We start from the raw sequence: 21,274 nt of genomic DNA on the forward strand, positions 1-21,274 counted from the left end.
ACTTTCAGGGTATCTCATTGTTTCTTCAAAACAGATTCCTAATCTTTTAAGACTTTTATCGCTATTTTTAAAAATCACACTAAGGCATCCCCTCTTCAAATTGTTCATGCTGTTGCTGTTTGTGAAGACAGAGCTGGTCTGAGGAAATGTACAGTTAGCTATGGCCACCTGCTTATCTGTCACTAGTCCCTTTCTACTCTGCACAAACCGGGAAGAGTTGCTAGGTTTTGTTCTTGTTTATTCCACTGGAAGAATAGGTTCCCTAATATGTAGAGTATTTGCATTTACAAGGAGACTGAGATATAGAGGCTGGAAATTACACCAGGTGGCTGAGTATTCCCTCACACACTCAGAGGAGGCTAGGCATCTGGGATAAATCTTTACTGAGCATCTAGCACTTATGCCTGTCAGTTAGTAGAGAGTCACTAAATATTAAATATATTAAATATGTGATGCCTGTTTAACACGTTTTCTACAACTGTAGTGATCTCCAAAACTTATGTTAGACAAAATGTTTTTGCTTTGATCTCTAGTCTTTTGGTCCAGTGGGATTCATGAAAAGCGCCATCTCCATATCTGAGAATGAAGAATGGAAGAGAATACGATCGTTGCTGTCTCCAACCTTCACCAGTGGAAAACTGAAGGAGGTAAGAAAATAAGAAGACTTCTCATTAGCTGCTTTAAAAATAAATTTGGAGACAGGTAAAAGTATGATCATAATTTATTTCCAAGGGATATTCCACCGACTTTGAGTTTCCTAAAAATGATCTTTTATCTTTATGTCCAGAAGATAAATTATAAAATTCATTATAAAATGGCATTCACTGTTTCATGCTTGAGAAAGACATGTCTTTCTGGGACTTTAGCCTGCACAATTTAACTACATGTTTATGTGTTGTGTTTTATGCTTAGATGTTCCCCATCATTGCCCAGTATGGAGATGTGTTGGTGAAAAATATGAAGCAGAACGCAGAGAAAGGCAAACCCATCAACTTGAAAGAGTAAGTTGGAGCACAGCCACAGAGTCAAGGGCTGACTGCCATGGAGCTGATATTCCTATTCCAGTAACCAGATAAAATCACGGGTATGGAGTTGCAACTCCAATGGGCCACCCAAGATAGACCTGCTTGCAGAAGAAGTCAGGTCAGCTGGTGGGGAGAGGATCTTCTTCCTGTGAACCCGAACCAAGATGTATTTATCTGATAAATTGTCTCTTTGGATATTCTGGAAGGCAAAATCTGTATCTTTAAAAGAAAAAACATGATTGTACCAAAGTTGTGAGGATAGAAGGTATGGAATGGTGGGAAGGGAAGGCACTTGCTACCTGTTGGTAGCAAGAACATTAAGAATTTTAAAAACATTAAGAATTCCCACCCTTTCTTTCTCCAATTTCAAAAAGGAGAGAATCTTGTAAAGGTTATAGTAGGGTGACCCTATCATTTATTGTCTAATCTAGGATATGTTTGAGTTATGCAGAAACAGCAGGTGTAAACTGAGCCTATCCTGGGCAAACTGGTAACATGTGGCCACTCAGCTATGGGGTACTCCAACCAGTTTTAGAATGATCTGTTATTTCTTTAACCAGGTTCATTCTTTGTCCTTACATTTTGCATAAATAATTTGCCCTCAGAGCAAACTCAGATCCAGGGGTTGGGGAAGAGCTGGTCTCAGGAGTCCTAACAGGGAGTATAGACAGGAGAGATGATGTTCATGGCCACTCTGAACAGGGTGTGGTTGCTCTGTGAAATGCTGAGGAGGAATCGGCTCTGGGCATAGACTCTATAGTAGAAAGACCTAGACCAATGTGACCTTCCTTGAGTCCCCTAGGGAGAGACACTTATTCCACTGCTGTCCAGACTCAGCATGCACGACTGTAATTTGTCTGATTATGGCTCTCTGTCTTCCTATGATTGAGCTCTTTGAGCTCAGAGGTGGATCTGACTTGCCTTAGCATCTCCATCACAGCCAGTACAGGATCAGCATCACGGGCACCTGATGACCATCTCATGAGTGAGTGTGATGGGAGATGATCCAGCAGAGAGTTTGAAAGTGGATGGCTCTTTCCTGTCTTGCTCAAGCATATGGATTTACATGCACTTCTTGTTGCTTGTGTAACAGAAGGGTGGTAGGAGGTGCTGATTTTATTTTTGCTCATCTGTTTCTACTCAGCTTCTTTGGAGCCTACAGCATGGATGTGATCACTGCCACATCATTTGGAGTGAACGTGGATTCCCTCAACAACCCACAAGATCCCTTTGTGGAACAAACCAAGAAGTTCTTAAAATTTGATTTCTTAGACCCATTACTTTTCACAATAAGTATGTGGACTATTATTTCTTTTTCTCTTTCTCTTTTAAAGCAACTGTTCTATTGGGATATGATTCATATCCATATCATTCACCCACTTAAAATGCACAATTCATTGGTTTATAGTACATTCAAAGATATGTATAACCATCGCCATTATCAACTTTAAAACAGGTTTGTCATTTCTAACCTGTTACTTTCCAAGAACCAGCTTTGGTTTCATTGATTTTTTCTATTGTTTTTAAATCTCTATTCAATTAGTTTATATTTTAGTTTTTATTATTTTCTTTCTTCTGTTAGCTTTAGATTTATTTTGCTCAATTTTTTGTGTTACAATGCAAATTTAGATTATTAATATGAGATTTTTTATTTTTTTAATTGATATTTACGGCTATAAATTTCCCTCTGAACACTATTCTTGCTATATACCATAAGTTTTGGTATATTTTGTCTTCATTTTTATTCATTTTACAACAGTTTCTAATTGCTTTTTGGTTTCTACTTTGACCCATTGATTATTTAGAAGTATATTGCTTAATTTCCACATATTTGTGAGTGTCTCTGTTTTCGTTCTACTACCTATTTCTCATTTTACGTCATGGTTGTTTAAGGACATATGCTGCATTATTTCCATCCTGACTATTTCTTGAACAGCTCAACTACTAATAATTAAAGAAGCAGACTATGATCTGGGTTACCCTAAAAGATTCTAGTCCAATAGATGAAATTAAGAGATTGGGGAATTTTATCCTCTTCCTTTGATCACTCCAAAGATATAGAAGAGGCCATTGATTTCACTGCTACGGTGGTGGCTTGTATGTGCATTTGTGTCCTTCCTTGGTCCCTGACCTGGAAGACATGTAAAGGTCATAAAGGGAATGGCTTCTGGTTGAAAACACTGGTCTTTTACCCTTCTGATTGATATAAAAAATTATAATTGCTCCAGGTAAATTTTGCACTTTCAAAATTGTTTTCTTTTTGTTCCTACAGCACTCTTTCCATTCCTTACCCCAGTTTTTGAAGCACTAAATATCTCTGTGTTTCCAAAAGAAGCTATAAATTTTTTTAAAAATTCTGTACACAAGATGAAAGAAAGTCGCCTCAAAGATAAACAAAAGGTAAAGTCTGGTGGTAGTTACGTGAAGATGTTCTTTTTTTATAACGTTGGAAGAGTTATATACATAGGATGTGTACATTTATCTCTATCTTTTTGAAGAAAGATAGAGAACATATGTTGAGAGCAAAAGAATGATTTGGTAGAAATGAAGAAGGTGGAGGTTGGGGAAGGAGAAATAAGAATGATTCCAAGAGATAGCATTTCAAATTTAATATCAGGCACAATAGTTAGTATGGCATGGCATAAATATTATTGTGATAAAACTTTACCACTTCTCCTCCCTTCAATAAATTGTCAAAGAATAAAGATTACTATTTTTAAAAATCATTTTACTAGTATTATAATTTCCCCAAATCTTAGATTGGTAAGGAATCATTTCAAGTAAAAGCCTGTTATTTTACACATTCTCCAACGGAAGACCCTACCAAGCTACCTGCTAAAGTGTAATGTATGTTAAGTTTGAGCTCTCTCATGACATGGAGTGGTAAAGAGCTCTTCTCTGGGCATTGAAGCTTCAAGGCTGGCTAACCTATCTTTGTGTTCATTGGGCCTAGAGGCCAGTACAAGGATGCTTCAGGTCAGGGAGGCAAGACTGGGTACCCACGTGTCATTGAAGCTTACACAGAGTTCTAGGAGGTTGGAGCATTTGAAGGTGCTCCCACAAAAGCTGCTGATGAGCTATGAAAATGTCAGGAGATTAATCTATGTGCATATTGGTTTAAATGAGGGCAGGGAACATACAGTCTTTGACTTCTTCCTAAGCAAGCAGTTATGACTAGAGAAGGAGCCAGCAACTCTGTGGCCAGAAAGCTGTGTCCAAAAGCCAGAGAAGCTGAGAATCAGGGAGGGCAAAGACCAAGAATAGCAGTTGTACACAATAGCTGGGTTTCTCGCAGAAAAATATCCTGCTCTCCAAGGTTTTAGATAGATGTTTTTGTTTACTGGCAACACCATTCAGACTTCTGAACATAAAGGAGCCACATTCTCAGAAGAGAGGTTGAAGACTCAATTTCTCGTTTACTTCTAACTTCACAAGTGACTTTCTGTCATTAAAATTTATCTTCTTGTTTCCAGCACCGAGTAGATTTCCTTCAGCTGATGATTGACTCCCAGAATTCCAAAGAAATGGAGTCCCATAAAGGTAACCAAGAAACGCTTTAATAGGCTAGATGGGGACACTCAGAGGGAAGGATCAGGGAAATGTTCGTAAAGTTTTGCATGAAGACAGAATTTCTGCCACATTGCAGAAAGACACATATTTGAATATTGTAAATAATAGCTGGAGGCATTTTCTAGAAGCATACAGGCATAGTCAAGTTTGAAGCCCAACCTTAAGCAAGCATGTCATGCCTGGAACTCAGTCAGTGGTCTGGGGATCACCCACATTAGAACAAATGCCAGTTCCTAGAAATTTACATCTACCGTCAAATCAGAAGGCATATTGTCTCAATAATGGTGGGGGTTTTTTATTATTATTATTATTATAGAGTTCTGGGGTGTAAGTGAGGATTAACTACATAAGTAGGCATCATGCAGGTGAAGGATGGGCTTCTAACTGGCCCTTACTTCCCCTGGCAATGGACCAGGTGCCCTTTGTGTTGTCACATGCCCCCTACTCTCCTATCTCCCTCCCTTCCTGAGCAGTGCTCAGAGACTGCTGATCCCACCCTTGTGGTAATATGACTAGTGCTCAGGGCCCATTTACAAGTGAGGACACACAGTATTCAGTTCTTTGTTTCTATGATAGTTCACTTAGTATGATGATCTCCAACTTCATCCAAGTTGCTGCAAAGTCCATGATTTTGTTCTTCTTTATGACTGTGAAATACTCCATCGTGTACACATACCACATTTTCTTTATCCAATCCACTTTTGACTAGCAGCAGGTTTCATACCATGTTTTTGCTATGGCTAATAATGCTGCAATAAACATGTTTGTACAGGTGTCTTTTTGGTAGAGCAATTTATATTCCTCTGGGTATATTCCCAGGAGAGGGATTGCTGAATCGTATGAAAGATCACTTATTAGTTCTTTCAGGAATCACCACACTGTTTTCCACAGAGGTTAAATTAGCTTGCATTCCCACCAACAGTGTAGAAGTGTTCCCTTTTCCCCCCACCCACCCCAGCACCTGCCATTCTTTGACTTATTAATGATAGCCATCCTTACCAGAGTTAGGGTATCTCATTGTCATCTTAATTTGCATTTCTCTAATGACTAGTGAGGATAAGCATCTCTTCATGTGTCTGTTGGCTGCTTGTAAGTCATCTTTTGAGAAGTGTCTGTTCATGTCCTTTGCCCACTTTAAAAAATTTTTTTTTTTATTTTAAAGATGCGGGGTACAATTCAGGATTAGGTATACAAATGTTCGTTACCCAGGTACTCTTGTGAATGAGGTGCACTCCCCTTTCCTGACAGATTCCCACTACTGCCAATCCTTTTCTTATAGTACTACAATAATTGTTCGAGGTCCGCTTATAAGTGATAACATGTGATACTCAGTTCTTTGTTTCTGTGATAGATCACTCAGTATTATAGACTAAGTCTATCCAAAGTTGCTGTGAAGTTCATAATTTTGTCCCTCTTTATGGCTGTGTAATATTCCATCGTGTATATGTACCACATTTTTTAATCCAGTCTTCTTTCGATGGGCAGTACAGTTGGTTCCATGTTTTTGCTATTGTAAACAATGCTGCAATAAACATACATGTGCAGGTATCTTTTTCATAGAGTGATTTAAGTTGCTCTGGGTATATTCCCAGCCGGGGCATTGCGGGGTCATATGGAAGGTCAATTTTTAGATCTTTTAGGAATCGCCAAACTGTTTTCCACAGAGGTTGTATTAGTTTACACTCCCACCACCAGTAGAGAGGTGTTCCCTTTTCCCTGCATCCTCTCCAGCATCTGTTGTTTTTTGAGTTATTGATGATGACCATCCTGACTGGAGTTAAGTAGTATCTCAGTGTAGTTTTAATTTGCCTTTATTTGATGACTAGTGAGGCTGAGCATTTTTCCTTTGCCCACTTTTAATGAAGTTGTTGATTTTTTGCCTTTCACTTCATTTGAGTTCCTTGTAGATCCTGGATGTAAGGCCTTTGTCCAATGCATAATTTGCAAGTATCCTTTCCCATTTTGTAGGCTGTCTCTTTACTCTCTCGAAGGTTTCTTTTGCTGTGTGCAAAAGCTTTTCAGTTGGATGGAGTCCCACTTGTCTATCTTGGTTTTTATAGCATTCGCTTTTAGAGACTTAGTCAAGAATTTGTTACCTATTCCAATGTGCATAAGAGTGTTTCCTATGTTTTCTTCTGGAATTCTTATAGTTTGAGGTTTTAAGTTTAGGTCTTTGATTTATATTGAGTTGATTTTTGTATATGGTGATAAGTAGGGATCTGGTTTCATTCTTCTAGCGTGTGATTATCCAGTTTTTCCAGCACCATTCGCTAATTATGGTCTCCTTTTCCCAGTGATTGTTATTGGTGGCTTTGTCAAAGCTGAGTTGATTGAGAGACTGTGTTTTTACTTCTGGAATCTCCATCCTGATCCATTGGTCTATGTGCCTATTCCAGTACTAATACCATGCAATCTTGATTACTGTACCCTTGTGATAAAGTATAAAGTCCAGAAGTGTGATATCTCCCTCTTTGTTCCTTTTGCTGAGGATTGTTTGGGTTATTCGTGCTCTTTTTTGTTTCCATATGAGTTTCTGTATCATCATTTCCAGGTCTGTGAAAAATGATGTTGGTAATTTGATGGATACTGCCTTGAATCCGTAGATTGCTTTGGATAGGATGGATGCCTTGACAACATTGATTCTTCCAATCCATGATCATGGGATGTTTTTCCATTTGTTTGTGTCATCCTTGATTTCTTTGAGCAGCATTTTGTAGTTCTTATTGTAAAAGTCTTTCGCTTCTCTGGCTAGGTGTATGCCAATGTATTTCGGGGTTTTTTGTGGTAATTGTGAATTGTATTATGCCTTTTATTTGGTTCTCCACCTGCTTGTTGCTGATGTATAAATGCAGATGTTTTCTGCATGTTTATTTTGTAACCCAAGACTTTACCAAAGTCATTTATCAGTGCGAGGAGGCTTTTGACAGACTCCCTAGGATTTTCTAGGTATAGAATCATATCATCTGCAAAGATCCTATTTGGATGCCCCTGATTTCCTTCTCTTGCCTGATTGCTCTGGCTAGGACTTCCAGTACTATGTTGAATAGGGGGAGTGAGAGTCCTTGGATTGTTCCAGGTCTTAGGGGGAAATGGTTCCAGTTTCTGCCCTTTGAGCAAAATGTTGGCTGTGGGTTTGTCACAGATGACTCCTGCTGTTTTGAAGAATGTTCCTTCTATGCCTAGGTGCTTAAAGGTTTCTATCAAGAAGGGATGCTGGATTTTGTCTGATGTTCTTTTGGCATCTAATGATATAACCATGTGGTTCTTGGTTTTACATCTGTTAATATGCTGAATAATGTTTATGGTCTCATGAATGTTGAACCAGTCCTGGGAATCAAGTCTATCTGGTCGTGGTGATTGATCTTTGAGATGTGTTGTTAGATTCGATTTGCTAAAAGTTTACTGAAAATTTTTGTGTCTGTCTTCATCAAGGAGATTGGCCTATAATTATCTTTCCTTATTGGGTCTTTGCCTGGTTTAGGTATCAGTATGACGTTAACTTCATAAAATGAGTTGGAGAGAATTCCATCATTCTTGATTGACTGGAATACTTTCAATAAGATTAGTATTAGCTCTTTGTATGTCTTGTAGAATTAAGCTCGGAAGCCACCTAGTCCAGGGCTTTTTTTGGCGGGGAGGTTTATTATGACTGGGTCAATTTCTGGGATTGTTGTTAGTCTTCATAGAGTTTCAATTTCTTCTTGTTTCAACCTTGGGAGGTTGTGTGATGGCAGAAAGTCCTCCATTTCCTTTAGGTTTTCTAGTTTATTTGCATATAGATGTTCATAGTAATCTCTAATAATCTTTTTAATTTCTTCAGGATCAGTTGTGACTTCACCTTTTCCATTTCTAATTGTGTTTATTTGAACTTTCTCCCCCTCTCTTTTTTTTTTTAATCAATCTGGCCAGGGGTCTGTCGATCTTATTTATCCTTTCAAAGAAACATTTTTTTGTCTTGTTGATCCTTTCTATGAACTTTTTGTCTTCTATATCCTGCAATTGTGACTTTATCTTAGTGATCTGTTTTTTTCTACTGAAGTTAGGATTTAGATGATCTTGCCTTTCCATTTCCCTTAGGTGTGACATTAGGGTGTTTACTTGTGGTCTATTTTCTAGATGTGTGCATGCAAGGCTATAAATTTTTCTCTTAACACTGATTTCATGACATCCCAGAGATTCTGATAAGATGTATCTTTGTTTACATTTGTTTCTAGGTATACTTTTATTTCTGTCTTGATTTCTGTGTTGACCCAGAAGTCATTCAGCACTATGTTGTTTAGTGTCCATGTCTTTGTGTGTTTTGGGGGATCTTGTTTGCCGGTGGTGATATTTATTTTTGTTCCACTGTGATCTGAGAAGATACATGGTATTATTTCAATCTTTTGAAATTTGTTCACACTTGATTTAAGTCTGAGAATGTGATTGATCTTGGAGGATGTTCCATGTGCTGATGAGTAGAATGTATACTCAGTAGATTTGGGGTGGAATGTTCTGTAGGTGTCTATTAAATTCATTTGATTGAACATTAAGTTAAGGTTCCAGAGTTCCTTGGGTTTTTTGTCTCGATAATCTGTCTAGGGCTGTTAGTGGGGCATTGAGATCCCCAACTTTGAGTATGTGTAAATCAATGTCCTTTCTTAGTCTACTTGGTAATTGTTTTATAAAACCTGGTGCTATTGTGTTGGGTGCATAGATGTTTCAGAGGCATATTTCTTGCTTGTGGATTGAGTCTTTTATTATTATGTAGTGTCCTTGGATGTCCTTTTTTACTTTTAATGGTTTAAAAACTGTTTTGTCTGATATCAGAATAACTATGCTTGCTCTGTTCTGTTTTTCATTTGCTGAAAGATCATTTTCCAGCCTTTAACTTTGAGTCTGCAGGTGTCCTTTGAAGTGAAATGAGTGTCCTGGAGGCCGAAGACTGTTGGATCATGTTTCTTTATCCAGTTTGCCATTCTATGCCTCTTCAGTGGTGCACTCAGTCCATTCATTTCAATTTTAATTATTGAAATGAGGGGGTTTATCCTTGTCATAGGTTTCTTCAGGGTTGTTTTGCTTCCTTTTTACTTTTGTATTTATATACGTGTGTATTTTCATTTTTGTGCATACTCTGTTAACTATGTTCTGTTAACTATGTGCTTGCCTGTACTTTTGTGTTGGATATGAATGTTCCTTTTTTTCTGTGTTCAACACTTTCTTAAGCACCTCCTGAAGGGCTGGTCTGGAGGTGGCATATTCTCTTAGGGATTGGTTGCCTGGGGAGGATTTTAATTCTCTGACACTGAAGAAGTTTAGCTTGGTAGGTAAGAAATTCTTGACTGGAATTGCTTATCTTTAAAAACATTAAAAATGAGACTCCAGTCCCTTCTGGCTTGTACTGTTTCTGCAGATAAGTCTGAAGCGATTCTTATGGATCATCCCTGGTAGGTAGTCTAACCTTTCTCTCTTGTTGCCTTTAGGATTTTTTTCTCTCATGCTTACTTTGTGGAGACAGATTACTATGTGTCCTGTAATGGTGATTTTACCTGGCAATTCTTGGTGAAAGTGTGTTAACCTGCTTAATCTACCATACTTTTATTTTTCCCTTTGTAATTAAGAAATAACTTGTGGGGGAAACCTGAGACTGTGTAAATATCCTGTTCCTCATCAACCTTTCACCTACTAGTTTTACCATCCATGGACAGTTTTGACTGAAACCATTATTACTATGATGGTGGCAAAATAACAAGCACAGTCGGTTTCAAACTAACAAGTTTTGACAGCCATCTAACAAATCCCTAAATATTTAACAATAGGTTAGTTCTAGAGAAGAGATGGGCTGACTTCAGCACACACTGCAAATATATCTATGTCTATATCTACTTCTTTCTTCCTATCAATCTATCTATCTATCTATCTATACATTTATCCCAATACAACTTTTGTTGATAAAGTAAATAATCTGTTGATTCACTGTTCAGTAGAGAAACCACTAGGTACATGTGGTTATTGAACATTGAATATGTGACTAGTGCCACCAAAAAACAATTTTTAATCACATTTTATTTTCATTAATTAAATTTTAAGTTAAAATAGCCAAATATGACTAGTGCCCATCATATTGGACAGCAGAGTTCTAAACCACAGCAGCCTCACAAAAATCATCACAAGCAAATCACAACTCTGCAGACCCCTTCTCACACTCATTGCTTATGAATTACATGGCTAGGGTGGACAGGCATCATATTTATTTCAGTGCCCCAGGTATCTAAAGGTCTTAATCCAGTCCTGATCAAACAAACCAGTGCCTGGTCGTACTTAGCTTCTCTCAGAAAAATAATCAAGAGGGGCGGACAACGTATAGACATAAGGGTTTTTGTTACTTTGAAGCCATTCATCAGCATAGGGTCAATCACCACTCTTGGCTTCATGTCTATCTCTGTAATTCCTAAACATTCTGACATAGTCCATTTTGAAGAACTATATCCTAGATCTTATATTACCTGATGCCTCTCCAAGATATAATCCATGTTTTCAAGCTAGGCTACACACAAAAAACACTACTTCTTGTGAAACTTCAGATTTGGATTCTGTAGTTCAAGGGGAGGATTTGAGAGTTTGACATTTCTAATAAACTTTCATATGCTACTGATTCTGCTGGTCCATGAACCACACTTTGAGTAGCCCAATATTGTCTTCTTCGGTTCCCTCAGACATGACATGAGAAAAGATTATTTAACTTTCCCTACAGTTAAGCTTTAGTTTTTCGAACTCTCTCATAATTTTCCAAGCTATATTGTAGGTAGAATAATTTATTGTTTTTCTGGAGAAGAATGTTACCCCACATTCACTTACAGATAAAGTATCTTAATGATCATCTGATAGGCATGCCCATAAGACTGAGTATGTTTAGATAGAAATGCTTTCTCTGGAATTTACTCGGCTGTGCTGGTGGTAGGGAAGGCATGATGAGGGGCACAATCATACATCCCTTGGGAAAAACTGGATTAAAACAATTTTGCCTGTTTTGACTCTGTACGATAGACATCAGTGTGAAAACAACTCCCCATGTGACTCTAAATTGCTTTTCCGTTTTTTGCCCTAGGGACCTGGGACTTCATTTAGATTTCTCTTCATCTAAATTTGGATGTTCTACATTGACCCACTTAGCCTAAAATGTCTTTTTTTCTCCCCTAAGCTCTGACTGATCTGGAGATTGTGGCCCAATCAATTATCTTCATTTTTGCTGGCTATGAGACCACAAGCAGTGTTCTATCATTTATTATGTATGAACTGGCCACTCACCCAGATGTCCAGCAGAAACTACAGGAAGAGATTGACAGAACTTTTCCCAATAAGGTGAGTGAGTGATCCACAGAGTGGGAAGGAAGAGATGAAGCATTAGCAAGAATGCCTCCTAACTATATCCCAGGAGAAGTTTTGCAAAAAGTGTAAGCATTGATTCTTTCACTGACACTATTTAGGAGGGCTCTAGGAAGAAAAACAAAGGAAGAAACACAGGTAATGAATGCTACTCGCAGAATATCTTCCTGTAGTCCCAACTATTTAAGATGCTGAAATGGGAGGATAACCTGAGCCCAAGAGCTTGAGGTTGCAGTGAGCTATGTTTGTACCAGTACACTCCAGCCTGAGCAACAGATAGCTTATCTCTAATGTGTGTGTGTGTGTGTGTGTGTGTGTGTGTGTGTGTGTGTGTGTGTGTGTGTGTACAAATAGCCACTTGTCACCAAAAAAAAAAAAAAACTAGAAATATAGGTTCTTGTTAAAACAGTGCTGGTCCTGGTACATGTTTTATATCTTACCACAATAATACCAAGTAAAAAAAAATCCCAAAACCTCAGGACATCTAACAATAACATTTACTACTTAAGAGTCTGGGTAGTCAGCTCTGCTGATATTGACTGGACTCGCTCTGGTCTAGCTGCTGTCTGATCAAGTCTGGCCTTGGGTGTGCTGAGCAGGCTGATAGCTCAACTCCACATCTGTCTCAGCCTCCAGTCATGCAGCTAGCAGTGAAGAAACCAAGCTAGGAACTAGGATACTGGCTCCTGGACCAGACTCTTAACTTCTACAATATCGCCTCCCAAATATAATAGTAAGTGCTAGCTATTTATCTCCCACATCGTTTCCACATTTCTGTTCAAACTAGGATTCTTTGTTATGTGAAGAGATCACCTCCAGAGCTAATACTAGTGTGGCAGTGAGTTGAACACAAAGGGATCTTCTTCAGAGCTGAAGCAACAAGTAGGAGACTGTCCCAACAAGAGAGGAAGGGGCTGAGTGTGGGGTTCCTACCCTCTTTATAACTTGCACTAGAACTAAAATTGTATACCCTGGTATCATTCGCAAACTTATCTTGTCATATTTGGAATAGAAAGGATCTAGTTTATCTACAAATTACTTATAGAGTTTTTATATAACGTAGCATTTCTCACATATACATACCTAACAATTATACACACACACATACACTGGGGATGCCAGAAATATGTGAACGCATTTTAAGAGATGCTATCTTTGTATTACTTTTTGAAGTTGAATTTAATTACGGTAGCAATGTGTAGTATGACGTTCACTCATAAGATAGTGTTAATCAAATGAATGCTAGTGTCACCATGCAACAGCCAGAATAGTCGAAGAAAATGACAGAAGCGTAGTTGTCATTCAAGGAGCACAAGACCACTTTGAAGTGATATTTGAAACTTGAGAACACCGTGGAAGTACAGCTACAATGGAGGCATGAGTATGCAACAGAACCTCCAACATGCCTAACCATTGCACACATTCATGATAAGTATCACACACGGTACTGTGTGTGATATGCACAAGCAAAGATCCAGGAGGCCTCACACAGCAACAAGTCCTGCTTCTTCTGCTACAGTGTTAAAACAGTTTATGCACTTGCCACAAAAGTCTACCAAACAATGTGCATATGAGACAGGAGTTAATAGAACAACCATACGATGCACTCTTAAAACAGTAAAATGGAGAGTTTTCATCCCAAGATTATTATTCATAAAATGTGTATATATTTTTTAGCACGTGTGTGTGTGTGTGTGTGTGTGTGTGTGTGTGTGTGTGTGTGTGTGTATGAGGGGGGACCCGAAAAACAAGAATTATCTTTTGGAGGGTAGACACCTTGTAATACAGGCTTCCTCTGGTAGGTAACCGTTCTAGGAACCTATCAGCATCAGTGTACCAACTAGTGTTATGAGAGGCTGCATTTGACTTCAGTGATTTTTTTTTTAGATTCTTTTAGCATGTTTTCCCACTTCATGATGGGTGATTTATGGAGTGCACCTATTCACACTGTGCTGAGTGTTCAGCAGTTTTTTTACCCCCATGTCCCACCCTCTGTATTAACTGACTTCACTTCAAGTGATTTTTTTGTTTAAAAAAATTCCTCAAATGGAAACGTTTTGCTGATGCAGAAGAGGTGAAACAAAAAACAGCAGAAGCACTAATAGGCATCAAAATTGACAAGTTCAAAAACTGTTTTGAGCAGTGGAAAAAGCATCTCAATAGGTGAATTGCATCAACTGGAGAGTACTTTGAAGGTGATTGAAGTTTAACATGTAAGAAAAAATACACAACTTTTAATAAATAAATATCAGGTTTTGAGGAGGTCTCCCTTCATATAATCAAAAGAGTTACCGAGCAAAATTTTAAACTAAAAAAATCTCATACAGAATAGAGGATTTTTCTCTTTTACATGTTCTCTTTTCTTGGTACATACGTATAACCCTTCTTTTTTTTTTTTTTTTTTTTTTTTTTTTGAGTTGGAGTCTCACTCTGTCGCCCAGGCTGCAGTGGCATGCTCACAGCCACCGCAGCCTCGACCTGCTGGGCTCAGGTGACCCTTCTGTTTCAGCCTTCCAAGTAACTAGAATCACAGGCATGCGCCACCACACCCAGCTAATTTTTTTAATTTATTGTAGAGACAAGGTCTCACCAAGTTGCCCAGACTGGTCTCGAATCCCTGGGCTCAGGTAATCCTCTCGCCTTGACCTCCTGAAGTGCTGGGATTACAGGTTTGAGCCACCACACCTGGCCATGGCCTATCTTTTGAAAGACAACAGTGACAGGCAAATTTTACTTGATTCTCATGGTCATAGTCTATTAGTCATGTTTGCTTACACGAGAAAGAAAAAGTACTACATGGTAATACTAAATATTTCAGTTCCCGGGGAGGAGATTGTCCCAAATTTCTCCCACATTCATAAATTCTTCACATATCTCAGTGGGTTATAGAGAAAGTCAAGAACATGATAGTTATTAAACTGTCTTATAAATGCTAAGATCCTTTACCAGTATGAATTATTCTCTGAAGCTCCAATTACTCAGTACTACTACATGGACTGAGTTGAACATTAATTCCAAATCTCTGTTTATCCAAATCTGTTTATTTCTTCCCAGGCACCCACCACCTATGATGCCCTGATGCAGATGGAGTATCTTGACATGGTGGTGAATGAAACTCTCAGACTATTCCCAATTGCTATCAGAATCGAGAGGGTCTGTAAGAAAGACATTGAAATCAATAGACTGTTCATTCCCAAAGGAACAGTGGTGATGATACCAACCTATGCTCTTCACCGAGACCCAAAGTACTGGACAGAGCCTGAGGAGTTCCGCCCTGAAAGGTACAAGGCCCTGGGAAAGGAACCTACCCTGAGCCAGGCTGGTTTAGGCATATTCTGACATCTGTTAATGTACATGACAATCATGTAGTTGTACCATTATTTTATTTTCAGAAATGTTTTTAATCACAAAAGTGATCATTGTCAAACTTTACAAACCATAGACTAGAAAAAAGAAAACTATAGCCACCCACAGTTCCAATGTCTTAAGATAAGTCTCATTAATTACGGCCTTGTGGGTATTTTTCTATGTATATACAGATGTTTTCAAACTTGAATGGTATCACATTTTAATTGGTTTTAAATTCCTGCTTACTTTATTTAACAGTAAACCATAAACTCTCCACTAACCTATGTCACTATATATATATGTGCATATGTGCATGTGTGTGTATATATACATATGTGTGTGTGTGTGTGTGTGTGTGTGCATATATAATACATATACCATAATTCATTTGACTGCTATTGTATAGGTGTATAGGGTTTTTATTCCTTCCCATTTTTCTGTGTTCTCTTGAGCTCTTTGAATTTACAATTAACGTCAGGAGATGTCTTCACATTCCATTTTTTCCCAACACTTGCTATTTCCTCTAGTGTAATTATAAAAGTACAGGCTGAGGTTCTGAGAAGCTCTCAGCCCTGATGATTTAAGCCACTTCATTGGCAGAGGAGAGGCAGCTCCTCCTCGTCCTGTCTGTGGCTGCAGTCCTGTCCCCGCTCCCTTATAGTTTCAGTAACTGGGGACTCTTCCAAAGCAAAGTCATCTGCTCTCTAGATACCTCAGACGTTCCTCCTTGGAGGGGTCTTAGGCATGTTCTCCTGGGAATTCAGAGCCAAAGTTAGGCTTTGGGCACAGTTTTTACACTGGAAATAGTTGATGTTTTCCCACTATTCGCAAGAGAAATTTAAGTTTTGAGGGCACTAGCTGGTCAGTCAAGAGGCTTGGGATCTAGAATCTTATTGGCCCCTAACTACAAATTTTCCAGTAGTAGGGATTTGGGTCTTATTGGCTGTGGTATCCCTAGTGCTACCTACCATAGACTCTGCACATAGTACTTGTTAGAAGAGTAAATCAGAGTCCTCTGTTTTCTGGAGCAGAGGACACTTGTGTTTCTGCCACCTCAACACTTCCATCTCCTGGAGCTGAACCAACACAGAATCAGACCACTCACTGCACTTCTCTTTGATTCATTCAGTTACCACACATATAGTAAGTGCTTACTATGTGTCAGGGACTGGTCCAGACAGTGAGAGATCCAAACGTCAAAAAAAAGTAACAATGTTTATTGTGAAGAATGTTTGACATATACATGAATATATTCTATAGACACAAGCCTATAGAATACTTCTAATACATCTTCATGCGCCCATCACCTGCCCCAACCATCATCCACACTCCACCATAATCCTCCCCCTGACTACCTTGTTATGTTGAAGCAATCACCTATAAATATTTCAGAATGTTCTCCAAAATACAAAGACCCTTTTAAAAACAATGACCACAATGTCAGTATCACTTTTCCCAAATCAACATTTTTTTTTCTTAACATAACCAAATATTGAGGAAACAAGTTTGAATAAAACAGGGGCTTAATCTTCGAAGAACTTATAGCTAGTAGAACAGATAGACAAGGAAGCAGTAATAATACTACAGCAGAGTAGCATCCTATGCCCATGTAAATTATCTGACTTAAACTTTTCTATGGGAGTGGGGGGTGGGGATAAATAGAGGGAGAAATTGAACTTGAGCAAGAACAAAAAGGAGATGTGGGAGGAAGAGGAGAGAGAGAAGGAAGAAGAAGAGTAGGGGAAGGAGAAGGAAAAGAATTAGAAAGAAAAGAGAGAAGAGGAGATGAGAAAGAAACAATTTAAATAACAATTTAAATAGCGTGAGACATTTTCTCCTCCTTCCTCAATGAACATATGACCAACATAATTGTGAATTAAGGCAGGACCCTACTTTTCAATCAGTCAGTCACATAATTTATGTGTCCTTCAAAGTGTGAACACATTGCCAACCTGAATATAATTTTAGTGTTTAGAGATAAATATTATTTTAAACAGTATTAATCTCATCTCAAAAAAAACTGAGAGTTCTAAAGGGTAAGGAGAATGGAAAGGATCTGTAGCTTACAATTCCCATAGAAAAAAGAACTACAGCAGGATTCCAAAGGCCAGCCCACAGAAGAATTTTGTTTACTACTTGTTGGGTTGGGGAGGGATCTAAGTAAGAACCCCTAACATGTAGTTTTTGTGGTTTTTTAAATTTAACTTTTTTTCATCTATTATTGTGTAACCAGGTTCAGTAAGAAGAACAAGGACAGCATAGATCCTTACATATACCTGCCCTTTGGAACTGGACCCCGGAACTGCATTGGCATGAGGTTTGCTCTCATGAACATGAAACTTGCCCTTGTCAGAGTACTGCAGAATTTCTCCTTCAAACCCTGTAAAGAAACACAGGTCAGTGCACTTTCTACATAAGTAATATTTTATTTGAGGTTTATCTTAACTGAGAGGTCTACATAAAGAATAATATGCCTGTTCTTTTAATAGTTTGCTATTATGGGCCAAATAATCTAAGTGCCATCTATGATCTTTAAGGGCACTTCAGTTCTGGAGGTCAAAACCTGTGGCTTTATAAAGACAACTATAAATATCATTTAAGGTCAATTCAGATTAGCATGACATGATTATGTGCAGTCTCTTTGAAATTGGACAAAGTTTAAATTCAGTTTCAAGTCGGTTGGAGAAATGTGGAAGTGTTTTGCACAATCCAATCATAAAGTGCAATGATTTCCTCGTCATAACTTCTGAAGGGTGCTCTCCTCTGCCAGAACTTACGCAAGCTCTCCTGAGACATCGTAGTACCATGGTTGCTTTCCTTGTCTATCTGTTCCACTAAGCCATAAATCCTTGAACATTAGACCCTGTGTTCTATTCAAGTTTGATTCCTTAATATTTGATTATATTAAGGAAAAAAATGTTAACTTGGAGAAAGTAATAACGACATTGCAGATTTGTGTTTTCAAAACCACTAGCCATACCACAGAGCTTTAAAAATTAGTGATACCTGGATCATCTCAGAAATTCTAAAATAATTTACCCAGAATGTGGCTTTTAAAGCCCCTCCCCCCATTCAATTCATTCTCATGTAAAGCCAAGGTTGAGAAGCACTAACTTAAGGCATTTCCTTCAGAAATAAAGGACTCTCACAGTCTATGGTCATCCTGTCTAACCTCCCTTTCCAGGTGCTCTAAGAAAGCTGGGTTCCTTTTCAACCCAACAATAACTCTAGGAACTCTCTACTCCTCATTTTTTCTCATTTTTCAAGTCCTAGTTCAATCCACAAGTTCTTCCCCGTCTAGACCAGGGCCCATTCACTCCTCTGCTCTATTATTGATTACTGCAGGCTGTTGTCATCACCTAATTTCATACTTTGTCATTCAATCATCCAGTTTTGTTCTCTGTATCGAAGAATGTCTTCCAGCCTCCCTTAACTGTATCAACTCATTTTATTCCTCTTATAAAATCTCAGTAGGGCCTTGCAGGGTACATTGTCCATTCCAAGCATTTGGCAAGTGTTTAAGGAGTGATATGCATTGACGTGGAGTTCCTGGATGAAAATCTTAAGCTATTTAATTTTAAAATGTAACATGTGGCATTTGTGTGTGTGTGTATGTGTGTGTGTGTGTGTTTGTGTGTCTATCTTCAGAGAAAACTTATTCATGCCTTTTGAAATTTTAAAATAATACAGTATTACATTTATAGAAAGCTTTGGAATGTTTCTCTGAAGAATTTAAAGAACAGTTATCATTTATTTATATCAAGTGAGGCCCTATAAGAGGTGTAACTCTTATAATTCATGCATTTAATAAGCAACTCCTCCCCGAAGTAGGCTTTCTGCATGAAATAGGAGAAGGATAGAGATGGTGTGACTTTAGGTCAGCTAAAGTGCTGAGACTACAGGCGTGAGCCAGCATGCCAGCCCTGTGTATATAGATAGGGGCTCAACCCTGAGAGAAACCGGCCTCTGGCACACCTGGGATGGGAAGATACTCCTTTGGCAAGTTACCAAGCATCTATAGGCTGCCACTTCTCAGTTTCCATGGCAATTTGTTTGCCCATCACCCAACTAAAATCAGAAGATTGCTTAGCTGGTGGGTCCTCAACACTGAAGGAGTGCTCAGTAAGAGTGGGGCTAAAAGTACTAGTCAAGGCCAGGCTCGGTGGCTCAGCCTGCAATCCCAGCACTTTGGGAGGCCAAGGCAAGTGGATTGCCTGAGCCCATGGCTTCGAGACCAGCCTGGGCAACGCAGCGAGACCTCATCTCTACAATAAATACATAAAAATTAGCAGGGCATGGTAGTGTGTGCCTGTAGTTCCGGCTACTTGGAAGGCTGAGGTGAAAGGATCACCAGAGCCCAGCAGGTCGACACTGAGGTGGCCGTGAGTGTGTCACTGCATTCCAGCCTGGACAACGGAGTGAGACTCTGACTAAAAAAAAAAAAAAAAAAAAAGTACTAGTCAAGACACGATAGAACTTAAGAAGTTCCCCCATTTGAAAGCCAAGAGAAGATGTTAAATGAAAGTATAATGCTTCCTGAAAGCCTCTTCCCATCATTACAATAGATAGGTTCAAATGGCAGGGGTTACTGGAGTCTTTGGAAGTCGAGGACTCCCCATACAATTAAAATGTTTAATATCTATTCAGGATTAACCTGCAAGTTTCAACATACACAAAAATAACTTTACATGGCTTTCAAAATAGTTTGCCATAATGCTAAAAACACTTGGGCTAAATTTTTAAAACTCATTCTTTTTACTTAAAATTTAAATCAAGGGCTGGCATGGTGGCTCACGCCTGTAGTCCCTGTATTTTGAGAGGCAGAGGCAAGAGAATTGCCTGAACCCAGGGATTCAAGGCCAGCCTGGGCAACTTGGCAAGATCTCATGTCTACAATAAATTACACGCCTGTGGTTCCAGTTACTTGGTAGGCTGAGGTGGAAGGATTGCCAGAGCCCAACAGGCCACTGCACTCCAACCTGAGCAACAGAGTGAGACTCTGACTGAAAAAAAAATGTAAAATAAAAAAAGAACACAAGTCAACATGTATTTGTCTCAGGTCTGGGAAAGAATAGCTGCTCAATAAATATTTTGTAAAATGACAGAGAGAGAAATGCTTTCACTATTCAGCCCTCACAAAGCTTATAGAATAAGTATATACAATCCAAGATACATGGTGCTGAAGTAGTTTTATATGTTTGTATTATTATCCTTAATGTACATATCCTACTTTGCTTCTATCTTTTCTTCTTTTGCTATATTGATTGCTTCTCAATGTGCTTTTCGAATTGTTTCAGATCCCCATGAAACTAGGCACCAAAGGGCTTCTTCATCCTGAAAAACCCATTGTTCTAAGGATCGAGTCAAGAGATGGGACCATAAGTGGAGCCTGACTTTCCCTAAGAACTTCTTGTTCTTCAAGAAAGCTGTATTCCAGAACACCAGGACTCAATTTACTTCATTCATACAATCCATAAATGAAGATGTGCTTATTCCAGTATGCTGGATAAATAATTTGGGATTCTGTATATTCACTGAGCGCTCTCAGTGTTTGTGTGTTATATATCATGTAATGTAAAGGAGGTGACTCGGTGCCAGATAGATAGACTCAGCTTCTTTGGTGCTCAGAGGACTATCTCCCACACCCCCAGTTACTCCTCCTGAGCTCTGATCAGAGAATTAACATTTCTCAACAATTTTATCCACAATTTTTAATGAAAACGAGAAGTACTGTGGTGATCTTAGTAATGACGTTTTATTTGTAATATTCTGTAATTAGTTTTATATACAGAAAACAAACTCTTTACAAAAGTGTTGCCTGATACTTTCATGCACATTAAGGAGATATCTATAGAACTGAATGGCTGAGAACCCACAACTAAATATTTCAATCATCATAATCACATTGTGCGGGCCTTGTTCAGAACTCCAATTTGATTACTGACATAGGTAACAGTCAATCTATGATA

General features: G+C 38.6%; 1 protein-coding gene across 2 annotated transcripts in view; it reads left to right on the plus strand.

Annotated features, from left to right (window-relative positions):
• The window catches only part of LOC103252931 (cytochrome P450 3A5), a 30,371-nt gene extending 9,503 nt beyond the window's left edge, over nucleotides 1–20,868 (plus strand). Inside the window, exons 5-13 of one of the 2 annotated variants that reach the window (XM_008051515.1) lie at nucleotides 534–647; nucleotides 913–1,001; nucleotides 2,170–2,318; nucleotides 3,298–3,425; nucleotides 4,499–4,565; nucleotides 11,773–11,933; nucleotides 15,012–15,238; nucleotides 17,539–17,701; nucleotides 20,603–20,868. In XM_008051515.1, the coding sequence (XP_008049706.1) occupies nucleotides 534–647; nucleotides 913–1,001; nucleotides 2,170–2,318; nucleotides 3,298–3,425; nucleotides 4,499–4,565; nucleotides 11,773–11,933; nucleotides 15,012–15,238; nucleotides 17,539–17,701; nucleotides 20,603–20,698 (1,194 nt within the window). In that variant the 3' untranslated portion in view covers nucleotides 20,699–20,868. The remainder of the gene's footprint in view (nucleotides 1–533; nucleotides 648–912; nucleotides 1,002–2,169; nucleotides 2,319–3,297; nucleotides 3,426–4,498; nucleotides 4,566–11,772; nucleotides 11,934–15,011; nucleotides 15,239–17,538; nucleotides 17,702–20,602) is intronic. The other variant, XM_008051516.1, reaches the window with a different exon arrangement.
• Nucleotides 20,869–21,274: the final 406 nt, after the last annotated feature.

The sequence above is a fragment of the Carlito syrichta genome, unplaced genomic scaffold, assembly GCF_000164805.1.
Source record: "Carlito syrichta isolate Samal-C Ts95f unplaced genomic scaffold, Tarsius_syrichta-2.0.1 Scaffold182653, whole genome shotgun sequence".
NCBI classification, from domain to species: Eukaryota; Metazoa; Chordata; class Mammalia; order Primates; family Tarsiidae; genus Carlito; species Carlito syrichta.